Consider the following 22,618-nt stretch of genomic DNA (forward strand, 5'->3'; position numbering starts at 1 on the left):
GTGTTTGTTGGTATTACCATGTCTGGCTAAATCTTTTAAAGGTTAGAATGTAAGGATCGCGGTTAAGGAGATGTTTCACATATTGAATCTGTACAAATGCTTTAAAGGTTGTTTTGATTTTTAACTTGAGTTTTCTAAAACAAACTTGGTTAGTTTTAACTATTCAAGGAGTGCGAAAGCACCCTGGCTTAGTTAACTAGGAACTTTTATCACTTTAAGGAAAAACTATTTTTGAAACTGTTTTCGGATGCGTTGATAGATTTAAAATCAGGAAACTCCTTGGGTAAACTTTCCACATCAAAATCACTTTTCGACTAAGTTTACGAGTCTTATTTCTTAAAAATAAGTTTACTACTTTAGCGTTCTGCGCACCTTTTATAAATGACAATAAAATGCCTTAATTTAAGGGTAAACTCGGTTCTGAATACGCGAAAGCGACAGTTCCTGTTAAATGGATTCTTTTCAAGAGTAGAAAATATTGCCTCATAAGTAGTTCTATTTAGACAATCGAAACATCACTTAACTGACGTGATATACATTCAAACCTATCTTTATCTGCACTGCATTTATTATTTACCGTTATTTTGCAACCCCAATATCTCTTTTGTACCGCCTTAGATAAACATCGTAACGATAGTAATCGATAGATTGACGATTTGGTCTCTGTGGGATCGATATTCTTTTATATTACTTTGACGTGATTCGTGCACTTGCGAATTCATACGATCATCATACAAGGGGTGTTGGACATAATTAGCACTACATCCTAAATAGACCAAGTTGAGTTAAATGTTCTACGGTTCTCAGCTTCTCGGACCCCAAATCAAAGAAAGTAATGCCTAACCACAAATAACTTGTGTGACATCAATAGCTCTAAAAGGGTTTCCACTGAGTAGATGTATCTCAAGCCAACTTATTAAGGACTACTTCACACAAGTCGAACATGACTATACCATCCTCCTATCTTAATTGCACTCAAGTTAGGGTTAGAACTTATCTCACCACTCAGAGATCGCCAAGCACAACAAGCAGATTATATCATACAAACAAATATACAAACATCAAATATACAATTATATACACGTAAAAAAGTAGGCTAAACCCACTGGAAACTACTCCCCAGCAAAGTCGCCACTTAATTTCTGTAGCGGTGAATTCATGACCATTAAGCTACGGATAAATTTAACATCAATAAAACCAGAGTCGCCACCGTGCTTTTATTGTTTCCAAGGGAAAAGGGAAAATTACAAACAAAACCCAAAGATAAGAAGTTTTCAAATCAAAACTAATAAAATGCCAGAGATTACAGGTAAGGAGGTTGGTTACACAGAGGGAAGGTGTTAGCAGCCAAAGTGTCCTAGGTACTCATAGGGAGCCCTTTTTTATGTGTGTATGTGTTTTGGTATAAAATGATATTCGCAATAAATAAGTGTGGGGATGAGAAAATAATTCATTAATTATATTTTTGTGTTTGGCAAGACCTTCGGACTTGTGCCTACGTACCAACATAAAAATGAGGGATCAAAGCCCCGTAGTTCATGGTATCAATTTCAAAGTTAGTTGATTGCTTTTAACAAAATTTTAAGTTTAAAAGAGGCACAAAAGGCTTTAAAGAGTTTGAATGGGTGTTAGTTCTTTTTGTCTTTTGAAATTTTGGTTCAATATGGTTAGATTCGTTTACAAATTTGATTTAAGAAAAAGAGTTTAAAAATACAATGGCATAAGACCGAAGTTTCTATTTTGCAATAAAGAGTCTAAGTTTAGAAATCAGAAGCAAAGAAGACTTTGAAAAGAAGGAGAGATTTGAAATTAAAGAAGTGGGGAGGAGATGAAGAGACTAATGCTAAGCAAATTTTTTAAAAGTTAAGAGTTAAAAAGATTTGACCAATGGGATGCAATCCAATAGACAAGAATATCATATAGAAACCCAATTTTCCCTTGGACTTTAGAATCAAGAAATATCAATACACAAATAGCAAGATGAAGAGCAAAGGCATCAAATAAAGACAGCCACATCCAAGCAAGCAACTTCATGATATCCTTCATAAGCTTCCCCATGTATCAGATGACATACTCCTTGAATGGCTAAGAATAAGGCATTAGTCATAGGTTCAAGGTAACATTTGCATCAAGATCATGTAGTTGATGAACTCAAAAGGGATCTCAATACTTGCATCAGATGAAACTCAATTCACAATGACTGGCTTCAGAAAAGTTGGCATTGGTCAAGTCCTTTTTGCATAGGGAATGTTGCCCAATCCTAAGTCCAAGTCTCAGATCAAATCCAACAGTCCGCACAAACATTTTTAAGGGTTTTTGTTGTTATTATATACATTAAGGTCTTAAGACCACAAACACAAACAAAATACACAAACAAGTATATATAATCATAATACATGGCTCAAGTGAGCAAAGTGAAAATGACATTAAAATAAACAAGTTAAATGGTATGAATAATGGTAAATGATAAATGACTTGAATTTAAAGTGCATAAGGTAAATGACTTGAAATTAAAAGTTAGTCAAATGTTAGTTAATTAGATGTTAGTATTGTTTTTGCTTTTCAATTGCTTAAGTCGTTCTTTGGAGAACACTCAACCCTCTATTCACAAGCATGGATCCTTGAGCCAAGACATCTTCCAAAGGAATGAAAAAATTCCAAGTTTCCACACAATACCATGAAAGGGGGGAGACTTACAATCTCACTTACTAGAATGCTATGCTTTTGGATCAAAATTTAGCGCTATGTTAAGCAATCATAATTGGACTTATGTAGAAGTCACAACTATCTGAGGTCAGACAATAGAAATTTTAGTGTTAATGCATATTAGAGATATGGTATAATGAACCATACTCCTAAAACATATCACACTTAAAAGAAAATGGCAAAAGGGTGTACCTAATCTCATCCATACTTGTATGGGGTTATGAACCAATTAGTCTTAGGATATAGAGATATCATAGGTCAATGAAATGAATGGGATAAAAGGGGATTGAAGATGAAGAGGGAGGGGAATAAGACAAACACAAATTGATCATGGGAGGACTTTTACCAAATTAAAATCATTCATTCATTTTGGGAGATGAAATATATATTTCATCAACCCCCTAAATCCAATGATTTTAATCCAACAAAGTCAAATCAACCTTGACTAAGGCTCAAACACAATAGTCAAACTCAAGAAGTCAACCAAAATAGTTCAACACAATTTATTCACAATTAAAAATCAATTGAAAACACATTAAATTAAATTATGTTTGATCAAAAACCTAAAACCTCTTCAAAACACCAAATAAATGGCCAAGAGATTTATCATAGGTCAAAAAAGATCAAAGGACCTTGGAGAAAAAAAATCATTATTTTTGGAGCCTTAAAAGTATTTTTAAATAATTAAAAATATGCACAAAAACAATTAAATCATGAAAAATATTAATGTTGATCCAAAAAATAATTTTAATTCAGAAAATGAAATAGAAAAATATTTGAAATTTTGTGGTGAAAGTCCCATATTTTTTGGATCAGTATTAAATTTAATATGAATTAATGAAAATAAAGCAATTACAATATAAATTTAAAGAAAAAATGCTTAGGGGCTCGAATCTGACCTGAATTTCATCTAACTCCAAGTATATAGAAAGATACAGGGAGTTGAAATTTGAGGATCATGACCTGAGTTGCTTCGATTTGACCTCAAAGCAACTCAATCTTCTTGCCTACATTGGTAGGACTTCAGATAACCAAAAATCAACAAGAATAATGGAGAATTAAATGAGAATCAAAGAGATGAAAAATTCTGAAAATCGCCTTCAATATAGCTTCAGATTGGCATGATCTTGCTCTCAATTATGCTTGGCCTTGCTTCAGATGTTTGATGGAGTAGAAATGAATCAAGGAAAGGGATAGATGAAGGAGAATTGCGGTCCAAAACGCAGCGGAAATTAAAATTTTCTCCTTTAGAGATCCTTACGAATGGTCATGATCAGTGATAGAATATTTACCTCTTGTTTCGATTGAAACCTTTGGTGCAGATCTCTTGTGACGATCAAAACCTTTGATGCAGATCCACGGAGCGATCACGAACATTGAACGATGACAACGTCTCTACTCAGTCCACACGAACGGATTCCTTCAATCTCAGTGCTAGCTGGTACGAATGAAGGCTTTGAGTGAGAGAGAGAGAGAGAGAGAGAGAGAGAGAGAGAGAGAGAGAGAGAGAGAGAGAGAGAGAGAGAGAGAGAGAGAGAGAGAGAGAGAGAGAGAGAAAACGAAAATAATGCAACCGCAATTGAATGCTTCTGCACAAGGGTTCTATTTATAGAACCACTTGTGTGGGCTTCAAGCTAGAAAGCTCACTTAAGTGTATTTTGGCCCATATCTTATAATATGCCCAAAATCACTTAAGCTCATGGTACCTTACCATATTTCGTATTCTACTCAAGTACACCGTACCTTACGATGTTCTATAACTCACTTAAGGGCATCGTACCTTACGGTACTCCTTAGTTACTCTATCTCTCATCAATCCGTCCTTTGTGTGTGACCCTGTAGGTTTTCGTGACGTTGGCAATTATATTAAATCACACATTTAACATAATAAATAGTGAGCGGTATCTAGCAACACATCACTGCTACCCAAGACACGAAAATGTCATGTGATCTGACAAAACCTTCTGTGATAATACTTATGTGTATAATTACCCTTTTGCCCTTATGTCTATATTGAACACAAGGCATAGACCGTGTCATCCTTGTCTAGTTCAATATTGGGTCCATAGACATTTATCCTGTTATGCAGGATGGGCAAATTCCATCTAGGTCACTCATGTCCCTCAGCATGCTTCGTGGAGTACCCATCAACTGTCTTTATGGTTATCCAGTTACGGACAACGTTGGATCAGCAATAAAGCACTCGACTCTACATCTAGGGTCCATAGTGGTTTCAGGTCGAAGAGTGGTATACACCATTATCACCATGAGAATAACTTACGACACTTTGCATAACTTTCTATATAGTATTCTCATAGAGGGTCAATCCGGTATAAATATTACTCCTAATATTCATACCTATGTTTAAGACTTGATAACGCTTTATCCATGATCCATGAGATGTGATCATCAGTCTACAAACATAATAGTCTTAATGCTTTAATGTTATCCCACTTCACACTAAAGCTCGACTACGGATACTTTAAGAATAGTATCCTTATGTTTAATGTGTTCTCATGATTAAGTCACACTTAATACATTAAACGGACTATCTATTCCAGGGACTTTATTAATCAACCATAATAAAGAAAATTCCTTTTAATTATTAATAAATAATTCGATACAAGTACCAAAAGCATTGGCCTCTAGGGCTTACACCAACAATAGACTCTTGGAGTTTCAATCTCAAAATAATTGGAGATTTGAAACTCGATTTTCAAAGAAAATCTTCAAGCTTATCCTTTGAATGTGAGGGTTTAGGGTTGCTGATTCAAAGCTTGCGCGCCAAGGTCCTTAGTTCTGAGCAAGAGGACTTCTACTTATAGCCAAGGAGATTGATAATTGCACACTTCCATTCTTGGCCAAAGTTGGAAATCTCACTTGCATGCTTGCATGGCGTGTGATAGGCCCCTCAAATGATGCACTTAGGTCCAAAATTATGTATAAGCAATGGTAAAATCATGTGGAAAGGCCATGCAAGTGTGTATGAAAAGTGGAACTTCAAATCTTCCAAATGGTCCTTCAACTTTAAGCCATGCGCAAGTCATTCATACTTTGTCCAAATGATATGAATTTGGACTTTTTGGAAAGGTTAGATTAAGAGGAACAACTTTCATGTTTAACACTTTTTCATTTGAAGCTTGGATCATGATGAATTTTGAGGTGGAAGTTTGAAAAATCAAACATATCAAAAAAAATTCTAAGTACCAAGCCATATGTTCACTTCTTCCACCTTGAGTAACTTTTTCTATGGACTTCAAATGAAAAAAGTTCCTTCATAAACGTTGTATCTATCTCAAATTCCTTCACATTGGTCACAAATTTGACCTCATTTGGATTTAATATGAATGGGTTATGCATTTTAGAAGTTGAGGAAAATCACTTGTTCAATGGTATTGACCCAAAATGACCTATAATGTTTCCTCTTATCACATGTATTTGAAAGCTGGATTTGCACTTACTCCAAACATAAAAGTTGAAGTAGATATCTTGAATTTGATAATTAAATTTGAATTTCTTTCATCTCATAAAAATTGAGCAAGTTATGGTCTTGAGAAGTTGACCTTCAAATTAGGGTTTAGACAAAATGACCTATAATCTTTCACCATATAAAATGACTTTCGAAGCAAACCTAGCTCTTGAACTCAACATGAAAGTTGTTTTTAATGTAATTTATAGTAACTTTGATCTTGGAATCATTTCCAAATGACTACAATTGTAGGAGATAGGGTCTACGGAACCTCAGTTTTGATCAGTTGAATTCCTCTGGTCAACCACCATGGACCAAATTGCTAGCTTGACATTATCTTGACTTTTGGTACTCATGGAGGATCATATATGCATAAGATGATGAAATGTGAAGTATAACTTGAAATATTTGATCAAATATTGAAGAAACGTGTTGAAGAAGTCACATAAGATACCCAGATGAATTAGGGTTTCCAAGGCAAACCAACTTCAAACTCTTGATGAATTTCTTGATCAAAATAACATGTGGAGATCATGGGGATCCATATATGATACTTAGAGCCATAGTAAACAATTCTTGATTGAGCTCCTTGCATTGAGGGTCTCAAACCCTATATATGAGCTTGATAGAGCATACAAAAGAGTTAAACTATATAATAACATATTTTTGGTATTTTGGTTACTAAAATAAAGAAAAATGAAGTATGATACAATCAAATGTGTTTGGTGATATCTCCCAATGTAAACCCAATAAATTAGGGGTAAGGAGGATGCCAAGGTGTGATCCCAATTCTAATGCATATGATGAGAATAGCATGGGGGATCTTAGGGTCAAAATTAGGGTCTTATAGCGAGGACGTCTGCCTTCCTGATCCCTGTTCTTCTGATTGATTTACTTCTGCTTCAATTTCTGGTCGCTTTGAGCAGACCTCTGATGTGGTAGCAAGCACTGCTCTCGAGGAAGAAGTGGCAGAATGCATGTAGCCACCTTCTATTTGTTATCTTTCTTCAGACTGTCTTTAGATTGCTTATCAATCACAGCGATTTGGGAAGTTTGTCGTCATGCTATCCAAGAATATCCCCAAAACCATGTCAACTCTGTCAATGCTCTTAGTCTTTTCCATGATCCTTGGATGATTGGTGTCGGTGAATCATTGTCTTTCTGAAGGAGGAATGGATAGGGTGAGTTTTCTGGTTACCATGCATGTAATGCAAATGAATGAATGCATATGTTAGGGATAGAATGCAAATAATTATGAATCATCCATAGATTCAAAATACTGACGGTATAACAACCCAAGTTTAAAGCTTCGATATATGTCCAGCAATGCAATAACATAGCTTAACAACACTAATAGTCTGGATAATCTATGTATACTGCCTAATGCAGGATCAATAGTCCGACGTCCATGAGAATAAAGGTATATAGTGTCTATGGTTTCCTACACAAAAAAACCATATCCCCCTCACAGGTAGGTTCTAGTCTTCAAAGGCAACCTAAGAGCTTCCTAGAGTCAACGACCCATTTTGAGATTCCATTGCCTTAGACGAATGACTCATCGGACAATGATGCTCCTAAAAGGATCTACTCTAGGTCTGACGTCTCATGTCAACCTTGATCGCAGAATAACTCCACGGAGGTCAAACACGACTCTAGTCACATTGCTATCCTGTGTATGTACTCATGCTCGGGTATAGAGCTTCACTCATGTAGTATCAACCCCAACCCAATAGAGAGTATAAAAGATAATAACCATACCAATATCTAAAACAATAAGAAATGCGATAAATAAAGCGAGTTGATCAGTGCATTTTGATGCAAATTCTTCTATATTTATACTTATGCATTTCCATGTTTTAGTTTGGTTATTTTTCCCTTTTAATGTGTTTTTATAATTTATCTTATTTTTACACTTATTTGTTTTTCGCAGTTTATTTTCAGCATTAGCAGTCTGCGGGAATAAATTCATAACTGGAGCTAGGAGTATCGGATCGAGGCGCAATACCAGTTGTTGGAAAGCTAAGAGAAAGAGATACGACTTTCATGAAGAAGTCAGAAGCTAATTTGGACTGTAGCATGGTTGAAAAATCCGTTGAAGCCTTCAGCACTAGATTTATATTTTGTGTTGGGTTATTTAGTTTGGGCCTGAGTTATGTTTTGACCAAATTAGGTTTATTCTACTTTTCCTATAACCCGAGCAGCTGAAAACAGTAGACGGCATCACTATTCACAAAAATTTGAAAGCTTGTACGAATTCCATGGAGAACTAATCCCTCTGATTCGATCTGCCGTAATTCAGGTCCAAAAACTTGAGATTATTATAATGTTAATTTTAGTTTAATTCCTTTCAATGATATTTTGTGTTCTTGTATGCTTAATTCGATTGCATGAAATATACTGATTCAATTTGGTTGATTGTATGATCCTAACATAGGCACGTCACGTTTGCTTAATTCGTTTTTGTGTCTGATCAATCATGTTTGCTTAATCCATGAAAACTTATCCCGTTTGCTTAATTCGGACAATAAGATCATACATCTCACAAACTTCATCGTGCTTGTCATTGAGTTTGTATCCAAATAGGAATAGATAATCCGCTTAGGGTATTAAAATTATATTAACCGATGATAGTAGGAACTGAATCGGTAGATTGAATTATTTCATAATCACTTATTTCATAATAGCTTATTTCAAGAATTGCTTTTAATAATCATTTTTTCTTAATCGAACACCAAACCAAGCAACCCCCCCCCCCTTAATTCGATTTACCTTTGGATAATAATAATCAAGAATCCTTGTGAGAATGATATCCGAGTTAAAATTGTCGCCGTACTACGTTTTTGAAAAACACTCGTTTTGACCCGCGTGCGACAGCGGATCAAATTGATGTCGTTGCCGGGGATTCTTGTAGATTTTAACCATTATTATAATTTAACTATTATTATAGTCATAGGTGTTGTGTTTTAACATTTTTTTACCCTAATTTTCTTGTGTTTTAGTGTTTTTGCGTTTTAGGATAAAAAAAATCTATTTTTTTAAGAAAATCGTTTCAAATTATTCTGATTCTTTGTCGATTAACTAGGAAAAAATCAAGGATCAAAAGCCTCTATTTAGCGACTAAATAGTGGAAGTCATCCTAAAAACCCGAAATTCCTTATTTTTCTATTTTTTATGATTTTTTTTCTGCTTCGATAGTTTTAGAAAATTCCGAAAAAAATCTCAAAAATTTTAATTGACGTCATTAGATTAATTTCGGTGTTAGTTTATTTTTCTGAATTTATTTTAATCGTTTTCCTTCATTGTGTTTGTTTTTGACTATGGCTGACCAAAGAACTTTAAGGCAGTTAGATGTCCCTGATGTGAATTATAATGGCCTGTGTGTTGAATATCCTGAAGCTGACACTCCTTTTGAACTAAAATCTGGTATGATACACTTGTTGCCAAAGTTTAATGGTCTTGCAGGTGAGGATCCATATAAACATCTCAAAGAATTCCAGGTTGTGTGCTCTACACTATTGAGGCCTGAAGGAATAACTGAAGACCATATCAAACTTCGAGCTTTTCCTTTTCCATTGCAGGGTGCAACAAAGGATTGGATATATTATCTTGAGCCAAATTCGATCACAAGCTGGAATGCTCTGAAAAAAGTGTTCTTAGAGAGATATTTTCCTGCCTCCAGAGCTACCTCGATAAGAAAGGAGATTTGTGGTATTAGACAGAGTAATGAGTCATTGGCCGAGTATTGGGAGAGATTTAAACACTTGGTATCCAGCGGCCATCAACACTAGATCACCGAGCAACTACTCATCCAGTACTTTTATGAGGGTTTGATACCGATGGATAGGAATATTCTTGATGCTGCTAGTGGTGGAGCACTTGTTGATAAGACTCCAGATGCTGCCAAATCCCTTATCGAAAATATGTCCCTTAATTCCCAATAGTTCACTACTAGAGACAATTATGTGCAAAGCAAAGGCGTGAATCAAATTCAGGTTTCTTCCAACAAATCTTTAGAGACCAGAGTTGACGAGCTCATTACCTTAGTCAAACAACTGGCAGTAGCAAAACCTCAAACAACAACAATGTGTGGTATTTGTACTTCTCATGAGCATCCGACCGATACTTGTCCTATTCTGAGAGACGAGTCCATTACTGAGCTGCCTCAAGCTTATGCAGCCAACCTTTACAATCAAAACAGGTACAATAATACTCCTGACCTGTCCACCAACAAGTACCATCCCAATTGGAGGAACCATCCCAACCTTCAATATGGAAACCCACAACAGAACCCACCTCAAGTGGCCGCCCATGCACCTTTCGGACCATCCTTAGAAGATCTTGTCAAACAAATGGCCGCCAACAATCTCCAATTCCAACAAAGGACCGATTCTATCATTCAGACCTTGAACACGCAAATGGGACAACTTGCTACTCAAATAAATAACATGCAAGCCCAAGGGTCGAACCAGCTTCCAGCCCAAACAGTTGTCAATCCAAGGGATTCTAATACTAATGTGAGTGCGATTTCGTTGAGATTTGGAAAGGCTACAGAAACAACCCCCCCAAAAAATTAAAAAATTATTGAGGTAACATCTAAACCTGAACCTACTCCATCTGAACCTGTTTTATCTGAAAAAATTAAAGAAAAGGAGTATGTGCCACCAGTCCTCTTTCCACATAGAGTTCTGAAAAATAAAAGAATTGAGGAGGGAGACAAGGAAAGAGAGATATTGGATGTTTTTAGAAAAGTTGCAGTAAATATTTCGCTTCTTGATGTAATTAAACAGGTTCCTAAGTATGCAAAGTTTCTGAAGGATTTGTGTACAAATAAGAGGAGGATTAAAGGAAGTGAGAGAGTTAACTTGGGAAGAAATATTTCTGCTTTTATTCAGCCCAAGCCTTCATCTGAAAAAGTTACAGGCGAGAAAAATGTTTCAGCCATCACTCAACTCTTGCCACAAAAGCAGAAGGATCCGGGAACTTTTACTGTCCCTTGTACCATCGGGGATAGTAAATTCGAGAATTGCATGCTTGATTTGGGAGCGGGCATTAGTGTTATACCTACTTCTATTTATAATAACCTTAATCTTGGTCCTTTGCAGCATACAGGTTTGATCGTCCAATTGACGAACAAGAGCAATGCACGCCTGACTAGCGTAGTGGAAGATGTCCTTGTCCAAGTTAATGATTTAATTTTTCCTGCAGATTTTTACATTCTGGACATGGAAGGAGAGACTAAGACAAGCAGAGCTCCCATCATTTTAGGCAGACCGTTCATGAAAACCGCGAAGATAAAAATTGATGTTGACGATGGAACCATGTCCATGGAATTTTGTGACATTGTCGCAAAATTTAACATTTTCGATGCCATGAAACACCCCTTGGAAGAGCATTCCGTTTTTCATATGGAATTGATATCTGAGCTGGTTTAGGACACTTGTTCTGATTTATTTTCACTTGATTTTCCTTCTTTATCTGGTTTCGATGATATTTACTCATGTGTTGATTGTACTGACACTAACCTTTGTGTTGTGTGTGTTGAGATTGATGCTGCCTTGCAGCCTGATACATTTCCTATAGGTGAAGTTGTTGCCGATGAAGCTGTTTTTGGAGTTGATGCTCTTGACATCCCGGCTGCCCCAAGCATTCCAAAGATCGAGCAACCCCCGTCTTTAGAGCTGAAACAACTCCCTGAAAACCTGAAATACGCTTATTTGGAGACTAATGAAAAACTCCTTGTTATTATTTATTCTAACCTTGATTTTGATCAGGAAGAAAAGCTTATGCAGGTTTTAAAGAAGCACAAGAAGGCAATCGGGTGGACATTAGCCGACCTCCCAGGTATTAGTCCGTCGATGTGCATGCACATGATATTACTTGAGGACGGAGCGAAAATAGTAAGGCAGCCCCAAAGGAGGCTTAATCCTTTGATTCTTGATGTTGTGAAGAAGGAGGTAACCAAACTCTTGCAAGCAGGTGTCATTTATCCTATCTCTGACAGTAAATGGGTAAGCCCAGTGCAGGATGTACCTAAGAAATCAGGACTCACAATGGTAAAAAATGAAAAGAATGAACTTGTTCCCACTAAAGTTCAGAACAACTTGAGAGTTTGTATTGATTACAGGAGATTGAACCAGGCTACGAGAAAGAATCACTTTCCTTTACCGTTCATTGACCAAATGCTTGAACGGCTTGCTGGTAAATCACATTATTATTTTCTTGATGGTTTTTCAGGTTACTTTCAGATTCATATTTGAAATTCTGGTATCAGATATAAGATGTCGAAGGTAATGTCACGACACTGATATCTGCTAACACACAATGGATAAATAAACAGAATGGTAAAGCAAATCACACAAGCAATTGTTAACCCAGTTCGGTGCAACTCACCTACATCTGGGGGCTACCAAGCCAGGAAGGAAATTCACTAAAATAGAATTAGTTCAATGACTCTCCGTACACTTCAACAAGTTACAGTCTTTCTCACCTAATCTCTACCCATACAATTTCTTCCTAAGCACTCTTAGATATGAGAACCCACTCATTTCCCTTACAATCATACACCAGTGATTTTAAACAACATTCCCTTGAGAAAAGAAAATACTTTTCAATTACACACTCTTGATTTTACTTCACAGTTTCAATCAAGAAGACACACTCTTGATCTTGCTTCACAACTTTGATCAAGAAGACACACACTCTTGCTTAACAGCTTTAGAGTGGCAAATTACAACCACAAATCAGTCCAATTCAATCATCAATGGATGACTTGAATGACCTACAAGTCTTACGACTAAACAGACACAAACCCTAGCTCTCTCTCTATATTTCTCTCAGTCTTGGTTGTGTGTTTAAACAGGTTTTCTAAGTCCCTTTTTATAGAAGCATTCTGCTGGGCTTGGACATATTGAAAACCCTAAATCTATTTTCCAATCAAATCTTTTTATAACAACTGGTTAGATCTCTTTGGAAAATAAATAAAACAGGTTGTAATCCATGATTGAATGCGCCAACTAATCATATCTTCAATCATACATAGATTGCCATTAATTGTGCAATCACAAAACACTAGACATTCATACTGAATGTTCTGTGTACAGGATGTCATGACATCGGGTCTGACATCCTAGAAAAATCCTGCATAATCCAATAATTCCTTTTATAACTTTCAGCAGGTACAACCATATCAAATGTCATGACCTTGTGTATGTCATCTAAAACAATCCTGCATGAACATGTCTTTTCTTTTAAGCTCTAGCAGGTACATCCAATATCAGAAGCCATGGCATTGTATATGGCATTCTAAAACAATCCTGCATGCACATGTTCTTGAACTCCAGCAGGTACATAGGATGTCTTATGTTAAGACATCACACATGACATCTTGTGAACTCTCTCTGTTTTACCAAAATTGCTGCCAACACTTAGAATCAACAAACTCCCCCTTTGGCAAATTTTGGCTAAAACATATATCTGTCCTTTTTGTTCACAAGGTAAATTATCAGCAGTTAAACAACTTATCAGTAGTTTAATCAGCAGCAGAAGCAATAACAATTACTAGATATAACTACTAGTAATACACACATGCACAAGGGTACTTCTCCTCCCCCTAAATCTGTGCAACAAACAACAGAATTACTAGTTATGGATGCAACTAATAAGACACACAAAGGCACAATGCACAAGGGTACTTCTTCTCCCCCTAAATCTGTGCATTCATCAAATAACAGCTACTGTAACTCCAGCACCTGTACCAGCCAGAATGTCATTCTGACATCTGCTTCAACATCAGCCTGTACACCATATCAGACATTCTCTTTGACATCTGAAAACAGAATAACAATCTGTTTTAACAGCTGTGCAATTCCTTTAATAATAACTGTCCTCCAGATCAGCCACACTCTCACATCTCCCAGCTCCACATACTTCTCCCCCTTTTTAGTCAAAATTGACCAAAGGTGACCAATTCTCATAACATCTTCACACCCGTCACATCCTTCACTACACCATACCTCACAATACTTCATACTCTCTTTGTGAGGGCTATCCACAGACTCCTTTGATTGCTATAGATTCTCATACACACATATCCCCAATTTTCCTCTTAAACATTCAAATTGATTGGCATCCAAAGCTTTTGTGAATATGTCAGCTAATTGCCTCTCTGTAGGAACATGCTCCAGTGCTATGATCTTCTCACAAGTTCTCTGATGAAGTGATGCCTGATATCAATGTGCTTTGTCCTGCTGTGCTGAATAGGATTCTTGGAAATATTTATAGCACTCAGGTTATCACAGTATAATGTCATGACTTCTTGTGTGACATTGTATTCAGACAATATTTGTTTCATCCAGACCAGTTGAGAACAACTACTTCCAGCTGCTATGTATTCAGCTTCAGTAGTGGATAGAGATACACAGTTTTGTTTCTTGCTGAACCATGAAATCAGATTGTTCCCTAAGAAGAAACATCCTCCTGATGTGCTTTTCCTATCATCAGCACTCCCAGCCCAGTCTGCATCACAGTATCCAGTCAACATAGATCCAGATCCATGAGTATATAACATCCCATAGTCACTAGTGCCATTGACATATTTCAGTATTCTCTTCACTTGGTTTATGTGACTGACTTTTAGTTCAACTTGATATCTAGCACACACCAACAGAAAATGCAATGTCAGGTCTGCTTGCTGTGAGATATAGCAGACTTCTTATCATGCTTCTGTATAGACTTTGATCTACACTGACACCATTTTCATCTTTGGAGATTTTTACATGTGTAGGAGCAGGTGTTCTTTTATGGCTATCATTCTCCATGCCAAACTTCTTCACAATGTTTTTGGCATACTTCCTTTGAGATAAAAAGATAGAGTCTTCCATCTGTTTGACTTGTAGCCCAAGAAAGTAGGTCAGTTCTCCAACAAGGCTCATCTCAAACTCAGATTGCATTTGTCTAACAAAATATTCAACCATCTGTTCTGACATTCCACCAAATACAATGTCATCTACATATATTTGTGCCACCATGAGCTTCCCTCCTTCATTCTTCACAAACAGAGTTTTGTCAATACCTCCTTTCCTGTATCCATTGTCAGTGAGGAACACTGTGAGTCTCTCATACCAAGCCCTGGGAGCTTGTTTTAACCCATAGAGGGCTTTCTTCAGTCTGTACACATGTTGTGGAAGATTTGGATCTGAGAAGCCTTTAGGTTGTTGAACATATACTTCTTCATTTAGGTAGCCATTTAGAAAGGCACTTTTTACATCCATCTGAAATAGTTTGAATTTCAGAATACATGCCACTCCAAGTAATAATCTAATGGACTCAAGGCGAGCTACAGGAGCAAAAGTTTCATCAAAGTCAACTCCTTCAACTTGAGTGTATCCTTGAGCTACTAATCTAGCCTTGTTTTTAGTAACAACCCCTTGTTCATCAGATTTATTCTTATATACCCACTTTGTACCTATGACATTTACTCCTTCAGGTCTAGGAACCAATTCCCATACTTCATTCCTCTTGAATTGGCCTAACTCTTCTTGCATGGCATTGATCCAGAACTCATCAGTCAAGGCTTCCTTGATATTTCTGGGTTCAATCTTTGACACAAAGCAACCATGTGAGATAACTTCCCTTGATCTAGTAGTGACTCCTTTATCTGGGTCTCCTATGATAAGGTCTTTGGGATGATCCTTCTGAATTCTGATGGAGGGTCCCTTATTGATTTTGTCATCTTCAAGTTCAGCTTGAGGAGGTTCTTCTTCCTTATTCTTGTCTGAGAAGTCAGCTGGAGTATCATTCAGGGATGTCTCGACATCGTCTGTGACATCAGTCTGTTGGTCATCAACCACAACATTAATGGATTCCATCAACACATTAGTTCTGGAATTGAAGACCCTGTATGCTCTGCTGTTTGTTGAATAGCCCAAAAATATTCCTTCATCACTTTTGGGATCCATCTTCCTTCTTTGCTCACGATCAGCCAAGATATAGCATTTGCTCCCAAATACATGAAAGTATTTGACTGTAGTTTTTCTTCCTTTCTAGACTTCATAAAGGGTTGTGGGAGCCCCTTTCTTTAATGTCACTCTGTTGTGAACATAGCAGGCTGTGTTCATGGCTTTAGCCCAAAAATGATAGGGCAATTTCTTAGCATGAATCATAGCTCTGGCTGATTCTTGAAGAGTCCTATTTTTTCTTTCCACCACACCATTTTGCTGGGGAGTGATGGGAGATGAGAACTCATGATGAATTCCTTCTGAAGAGCAGAATTCAGCAAATTTGCTGTTCTCAAACACCTTTCCATGATCACTTCTAATTTTGACAACAAGACTTTCTTTTTCCCTTTGAAGTTTTAGACACAGCTCCTTAAATACTTCAAATACATCAGATTTTTCTCTTATAAAATTGATCCAGGTGTATCTGGAGAAATCATCCACCACCACATATGCACATTTCTTCCCACCAAGGCTTTCTACTTGCATGGGTCCCATCAAGTCCATATGAAGTAGTTCCAGGACTTTGGTAGTTGTGTCATGTCTGAGCTTCTGGTGTGACATCCTTGTTTGTTTTCCAATCTGACATTCTCCACAGATTTTTCCCTCATCAATCTTTAAGTTGGGAATTCCTCTAACAGCTTCAACTGATATGATTCTCTTCATACCTTTCAGGTGCAGATGGCCCAATCTTTGATGCCATATCTTCACTTCTTCTTCTTTGGCTAAGGTACACATTGAAGAGTATCCAGTTTCTTGAGATCTCCACATGTAGCAGTTGTCTTTGGACCTAACTCCCTTCATGATTACTTTATTTTCTTTGTTAGTAATCAGACATTCAGTTCTTGTGAAGTTTACATTCAGACCTTGATCACATAGTTGACTGATGTTGATAAGATTAGCAGTTAATCCCTTAACAAGTAGGACATCATCCAGGTCAGGAACTCCAGGGCAATCCAGCCTACCCATTCCCTTGATTTCACCTTTTGCACCATCACCAAAGGTAACATAACTTATGGCATGATGATGAAGTTCAGTCAGTTGGTTTTTGTTCCCGGTCATATGTCTGGAGCAACCACTGTCAAAATACCAATCTTCTTTGGCTGAAACTCTAAGGGAAGTGTGAGCTATTAGACTTGTGACCTTTGTCTTAAGAACCCATTGCTTTTTGTTAACAGTCTTGTGATGTTTGGACCTTGATTGGTGTTGAGACTGAACAGGGCCAGGATAACCATATAGTTTATAGCAGAAGGGCTTCAGGTGGCCAAATTTTCCACAGTATTGGCATTTCCATATTTGATGTTTTCCTGTCTGCTGTTGTGACATCTGATGTGACATCTTAGGTTTGGATTTTGGTTTGCAACTAGTGTCACTGCACTCAGCCTTGAATCCAATGCCAGATTTGTTTCCTGTTATTTGGCCAGTCTGGAGAATATTGTCTAGGATGGCAGATCCATTATTAAGCATTCTTACATACTTAGTCATCTCTTCTAGTTTGGAATTCAAGAATACAACTTCAGCTTCCAATTTTGAGATGATTTCGACATGCTCTTCCTTTTCATTTTTCAGCTGAGCTATCACTTTCTTCTGTCTTTCAACTTGTCTGCACACTCCTGCACTTCTGTGGCACCACTCTTTGTATGTAGTGGCCAGTTCTTTAAAGGTTCTTTTATCATCAATTGACTCTTCCTCAGACCCCCATCTTCCTGTCAATGCAGTCACATGGTTTGTAGCTTCTTCAGTTTCACTTCCATCAGACCAAGAGGCCACAAGACTCCTCTTTTGTTTCTTGAGGTAGGTCCCACGTTCAGTTTTAATATGACCATATCCATTACACTCATAGCATTGAAATTCTTTGGGCTTTTCTTCAGACTTTGTTTTCTTACCAAAGCTGTTGGTTTTACTGATGTCAGATGTGATGTTTTTGACATTGCCCTTTGCTCTCACATCTACCTTTCTCATTAGTCTGTTGAACTGTCTTCCCAGCATTGCTATCTCATTTTCCAGATCTTCATCAGTATCTTGACCACCTTCCTCATCTTCCTCTTTAGTGTTTGACATAAATGCTATGCTTTTGGCCTTCTTTTCAGCTCCATCACATATTCCCATCTCAAATGTTTGGAGGGATTCAATTTGCTCATCAACTCTCATATTTGAGATGTCTTGAGATTCTTCTATGGCTGTTACTTTCATAGCAAATCTCTTGGGGAGTGATCTTAGTATTTTTCTTACTAACTTTTCATCTGACATCTTCTCACCCAAAGCTCCAGAGGCATTGGCCATTTCAAGAATGCTCATGTAAAATTCATGAATATTTTCATTTTCTTTCATCCTTAAGTTTTCAAACTTAGCGGTGAGCAGCTGTAGTCTAGACATTTTCACTCTAGAGGTGCCTTCATGAGTGGTTTTGAGAATGTCCCAAGCATCTTTAGCTACTTCACAATTGTTTACCAATCTGAAGATGTTCTTGTCAACTCCATTGAATATGGCATTCAAAGCTTTAGAATTCCCAAGGGCTAGGTCATCCTCCTCCTTGGACCATTGTTCTTCAGGTTTTTTCTCAGCAGTGGCTTCTCCTTCTTTAGTAACTACAGGGTGCACCCAGCCTGTCAAGACAGCTTTCCAGGCCTTGTTATCAAGAGATTTTAAAAAGGCTACCATTCTAGGTTTCCAATAGTCATAGTTAGAACCATCCAAAATTGGTGGCCTATGAACAGATCCTCCATCCCTCTCCATTGAACCAGAAAGTATTGTCCCTAGATCTCAACCAGAACTAGAGCAGGATGCCTGCTCTGATACCAATTGAAATTCTGGTATCAGATATAAGATGTCGAAGGTAATGTCACGACACTGATATCTGCTAACACACAATGGATAAATAAACAGAATGGTAATGCAAATCACACAAGCAATTGTTAACCCAGGAAGGAAATTCACTAAAATAGAATTAGTTCAAAGACTCTCCGTACACTTCAACAAGTTACAGTCTTTCTCACCTAATCTCTACCCGTGCAATTTCTACCTAAGCACTCTTAGATATGAGAACCCACTCACTTCCCTTACAATCACACACCAGTGATTTTAAACAACAATCCCTTGAGAAAAGAAAATACTTTTCAATTACACACTCTTGATTTTACTTCACAGTTTCAATCAAGAAGACACACTCTTGATCTTGCTTCATAGCTTTGATCAAGAAGACACACACTCTTGCTTAACAGCTTTAGAGTGACAAATTACAACCATAAATCAGTCCAATTCAATCATCAATGGATGACTTGAATGACCTACAAGTCTTACGACTAAACAGACACAAACCCTAGCTCTCTCTCTATATTTCGCTCAGTCTTGGTTGTGTATTTAAACAGGTTTTCTAAGTCCCTTTTTATAGAAGCATTCTGCTGGGCTTGGACATCTTGAAAACCCTAAATCTATTTTCCAATCAACTCTTTTTATAACAGCTGGTTAGATCTCTTTGGAAAGTAAATAAAACAGGTTGTAATCCATGATTGAATGCGCCAGCTAATCATATCTTCAATCATACATATATTGCCATTAATTGTGCAATCACAAAACACCAGACATTCATACTGAATGTTCTGTGTACAGGATGTCATGACATCGGGTCTGACATCCTGGAAAAATCCTGCATAATCCAATAATTCCTTTTATAACTTTCAGCAAGTACAACCATATCAGATGTCATGACCTTGTGTATGTCATCTGAAACAATCCTGCATGAACATGTCTTTTCTTTTAAGCTCCAGCAGGTACATCCAATATCAGAAGCCATGGCATTGTATATGGCATTCTGAAACAATCCTGCATGCACATGTTAAGACATCATACATGACATCTTGTGAACTCTCTTTGTTTTACCAAAATTGCTGCCAACACTTAGAATCAACAATATTGCACCAGAAGATCAAGAGAAGACCACTTTTACTTGTCCCTTCGGTACTTTTGCTTACAGGAGGATGCCTTTTGGTCTTTGCAATGCTCCTGGCACTTTCCAGCGATGCATGATTAGCATTTTTTCTGATTTCTTTGAAAATTTCATGGAAGTCTTTATGGACGATTTCACTGTCTATGGTTCCTCTTTTGATGCATGCTTGAGCAGTTTAAGCTTGATTTTAGAAAGATGCATCGAAACTGATCTTGTTTTAAATAATGAAAAATGCCACTTTATGGTTGATCAGGGAATTGTATTGGGTCATATAATTTTAGAAAAAGTTCTGTTGACCTTGCTAAAATAGATGTGATTTCTACACTGCCTTACCCTTCTTGCATTCGCAAGATTCGTTCTTTTCTTGGCCATGCAGGTTTTTACAGGCGTTTCATCAAGGATTTCAGCAAGATAGCTCTTCCACTATTAAACTTGTTAAAGAATGATGTCACTTTCAACTTTGATGACAAATGCAAACAAGCGTTTGACTTCTTGAAGAAAGCATTGACCTCCGCTCCTATAATCCAGCCACCGGACTGGACCCTCCCTTTTGAGATTATGTGTGATGCGTCTAATTATGCTGTTGGGGTTGTCCTTGAACAAAGGGTTGACAGGGCTGCCCATGTTGTTTACTATGCTTCTAGAACTTTAGATTCTGCACAGTCAAATTACACTACTGTAAGACCCCAATTTTGTCCCCAAGATCCCTCATGGCATCATATCATAGCATTGCATAGCCTCAAGGATCTTTGTGCATATTGGCTTCCTTTCCTTTGGGTGGGATCTTTTGTTGAGTGGTTTTGGATCACCAGGCATTGCTTGCATTGTATATCATTTGCTTTTCTTGTTTAATCACTAACCAAAAGCACCAAAAAACATGTCATCTAACATTTGTTTTGCAGTCTAAGCAAGCCACAGGTCAAGGCAATTCAAGTGAATCCTTTGTGCAAGAGATGAAGTTTTCATTGAGATATGGATCATTTGATCTTTATATTGAGCTTATATGAGCTAGAGGTCCATTTTGGAGCAAATTCCCCAAGTGGCAAAGGCCCAAGTTCATCAGGCATTTTCAGGTCATCTGAGGCCCAATATGATCAACTATGCAGTCAATTGAAAGCTTTGAGGTGTGGGAAATGATTTGAGACATCTCATTCATGTTCAAACAAGGCCTATTCATCATGTCATACATCTATTGAAGATTTTGAAGTCAAATCAAAAGTTTCCCAAAATGGAAAGTGACCTATAATTTCAAGTTTCCAAAAATAGCAAGTTTTTGGTTCACATTCAACTTAACTTTCCAACATCAAAAAAGCTTCAAATGAATTTTTGTTGAACATGAAAGTTGAAGATATTTCTCTCCCATTTCCAAAAAGTCCAAGATCATGAGCATCTGATGAATGGTTGAGAAGATATGGCCAAATGATTGCCAAGTGTGCATGGAACTTCAACAAGCCATAACTTTTGATCCAAAGCTCCAAAATGAGTCACTCTTTTTGCATATTGCTTCTCATGACATATATTTTCCAAATCTATCATTGCATTGCATGAAATTTCATCATATGACCATATGCCCATGCATGTTCATTTTGGAGGGGAAATGCATATTTCAAAATTGGTGCATCATATGAACAAAATACCATTGCCATTATGCTTATGAGATGATTTTAAGTGAATTTGAGCATTCATATGGTACTGTTCACGTGTGGATTTGCCATGCACCTCCATTTTTCCATTTTTGGTCATGCACCTTATTCTCACTAATCACAATTAGCCATTGCCTAATTAATTTTTCAGAGTGATTAACATGTCATATAAAGCCTTAATTCTTGATTTTATGCACATGTTTAGATAGATCTCTTCATGCTGATAATCCTGATGCTTTTAGAATTCGAAATGGTTGAGTATTGATTGAGTTATGCTGATTTGAATTTTTGAACATGAAATATGTTTTTGCTCGATCCGCCTTATTCATGAGTTTTTAGACTTAAATAATGCTGGATTTGTGTTCCTCACGTTGAGATCTTTCATTTGGTGTACCTGTTTGCAATTTCTGGAAAAAAATTTCATGTGTGGCACTGTAGCGCCACCGTCTCCACGAGGAAGACGGTGGAAACCACCGCTCTGGCCGCCGTCTGCAACTGGTGGTGTTAGCTAGGGTTTATCTCCACATGCGCATCCATGTTCGTGCCTCATGTCCAAATGATTGGCCAGCGCTTCATTGACCGCTTCCACATGTACCTTGACTCTGAGTTGGCATGCCAACTCATTTAATGAGAACGCTGCGTTTTGATCCTTGTGAACGCTACACCATTCGATTCTTGGCCAATGCATATTGGAATTTATTTGTTTCAGCGCTCCTATCTTTTATGTGAACATGGTTCGATTCTGTCTGGCTGCACATTTTCAAATTTTATCAATCATTTCATTTCCCTCCAATTATCATGTGCATGATTCACATTATTTCAAATATTTTCATCCAACTTTGAAAAATCATAACAAATAGAA

The 22,618-nt window shown here is 37.2% G+C and overlaps 1 protein-coding gene across 1 annotated transcript; it reads left to right on the plus strand.

Moving 5' to 3' along the window:
• Positions 1–10,620: 10,620 nt before the first annotated feature.
• On the plus strand, positions 10,621–22,021 carry LOC127130003 (uncharacterized). The gene is made up of 5 exons (XM_051059089.1): positions 10,621–10,689; positions 10,963–11,355; positions 11,719–12,286; positions 20,367–20,791; positions 21,962–22,021. Exons 1-5 carry the CDS (start codon positions 10,621–10,623, stop codon positions 22,019–22,021), a joined length of 1,515 nt encoding a protein of 504 aa, XP_050915046.1.
• The last annotated feature ends 597 nt before the right edge of the window (positions 22,022–22,618 follow it).

Source organism: Lathyrus oleraceus, chromosome 3 (assembly GCF_024323335.1).
Source record: "Lathyrus oleraceus cultivar Zhongwan6 chromosome 3, CAAS_Psat_ZW6_1.0, whole genome shotgun sequence".
NCBI classification, from domain to species: Eukaryota; Viridiplantae; Streptophyta; class Magnoliopsida; order Fabales; family Fabaceae; genus Lathyrus; species Lathyrus oleraceus.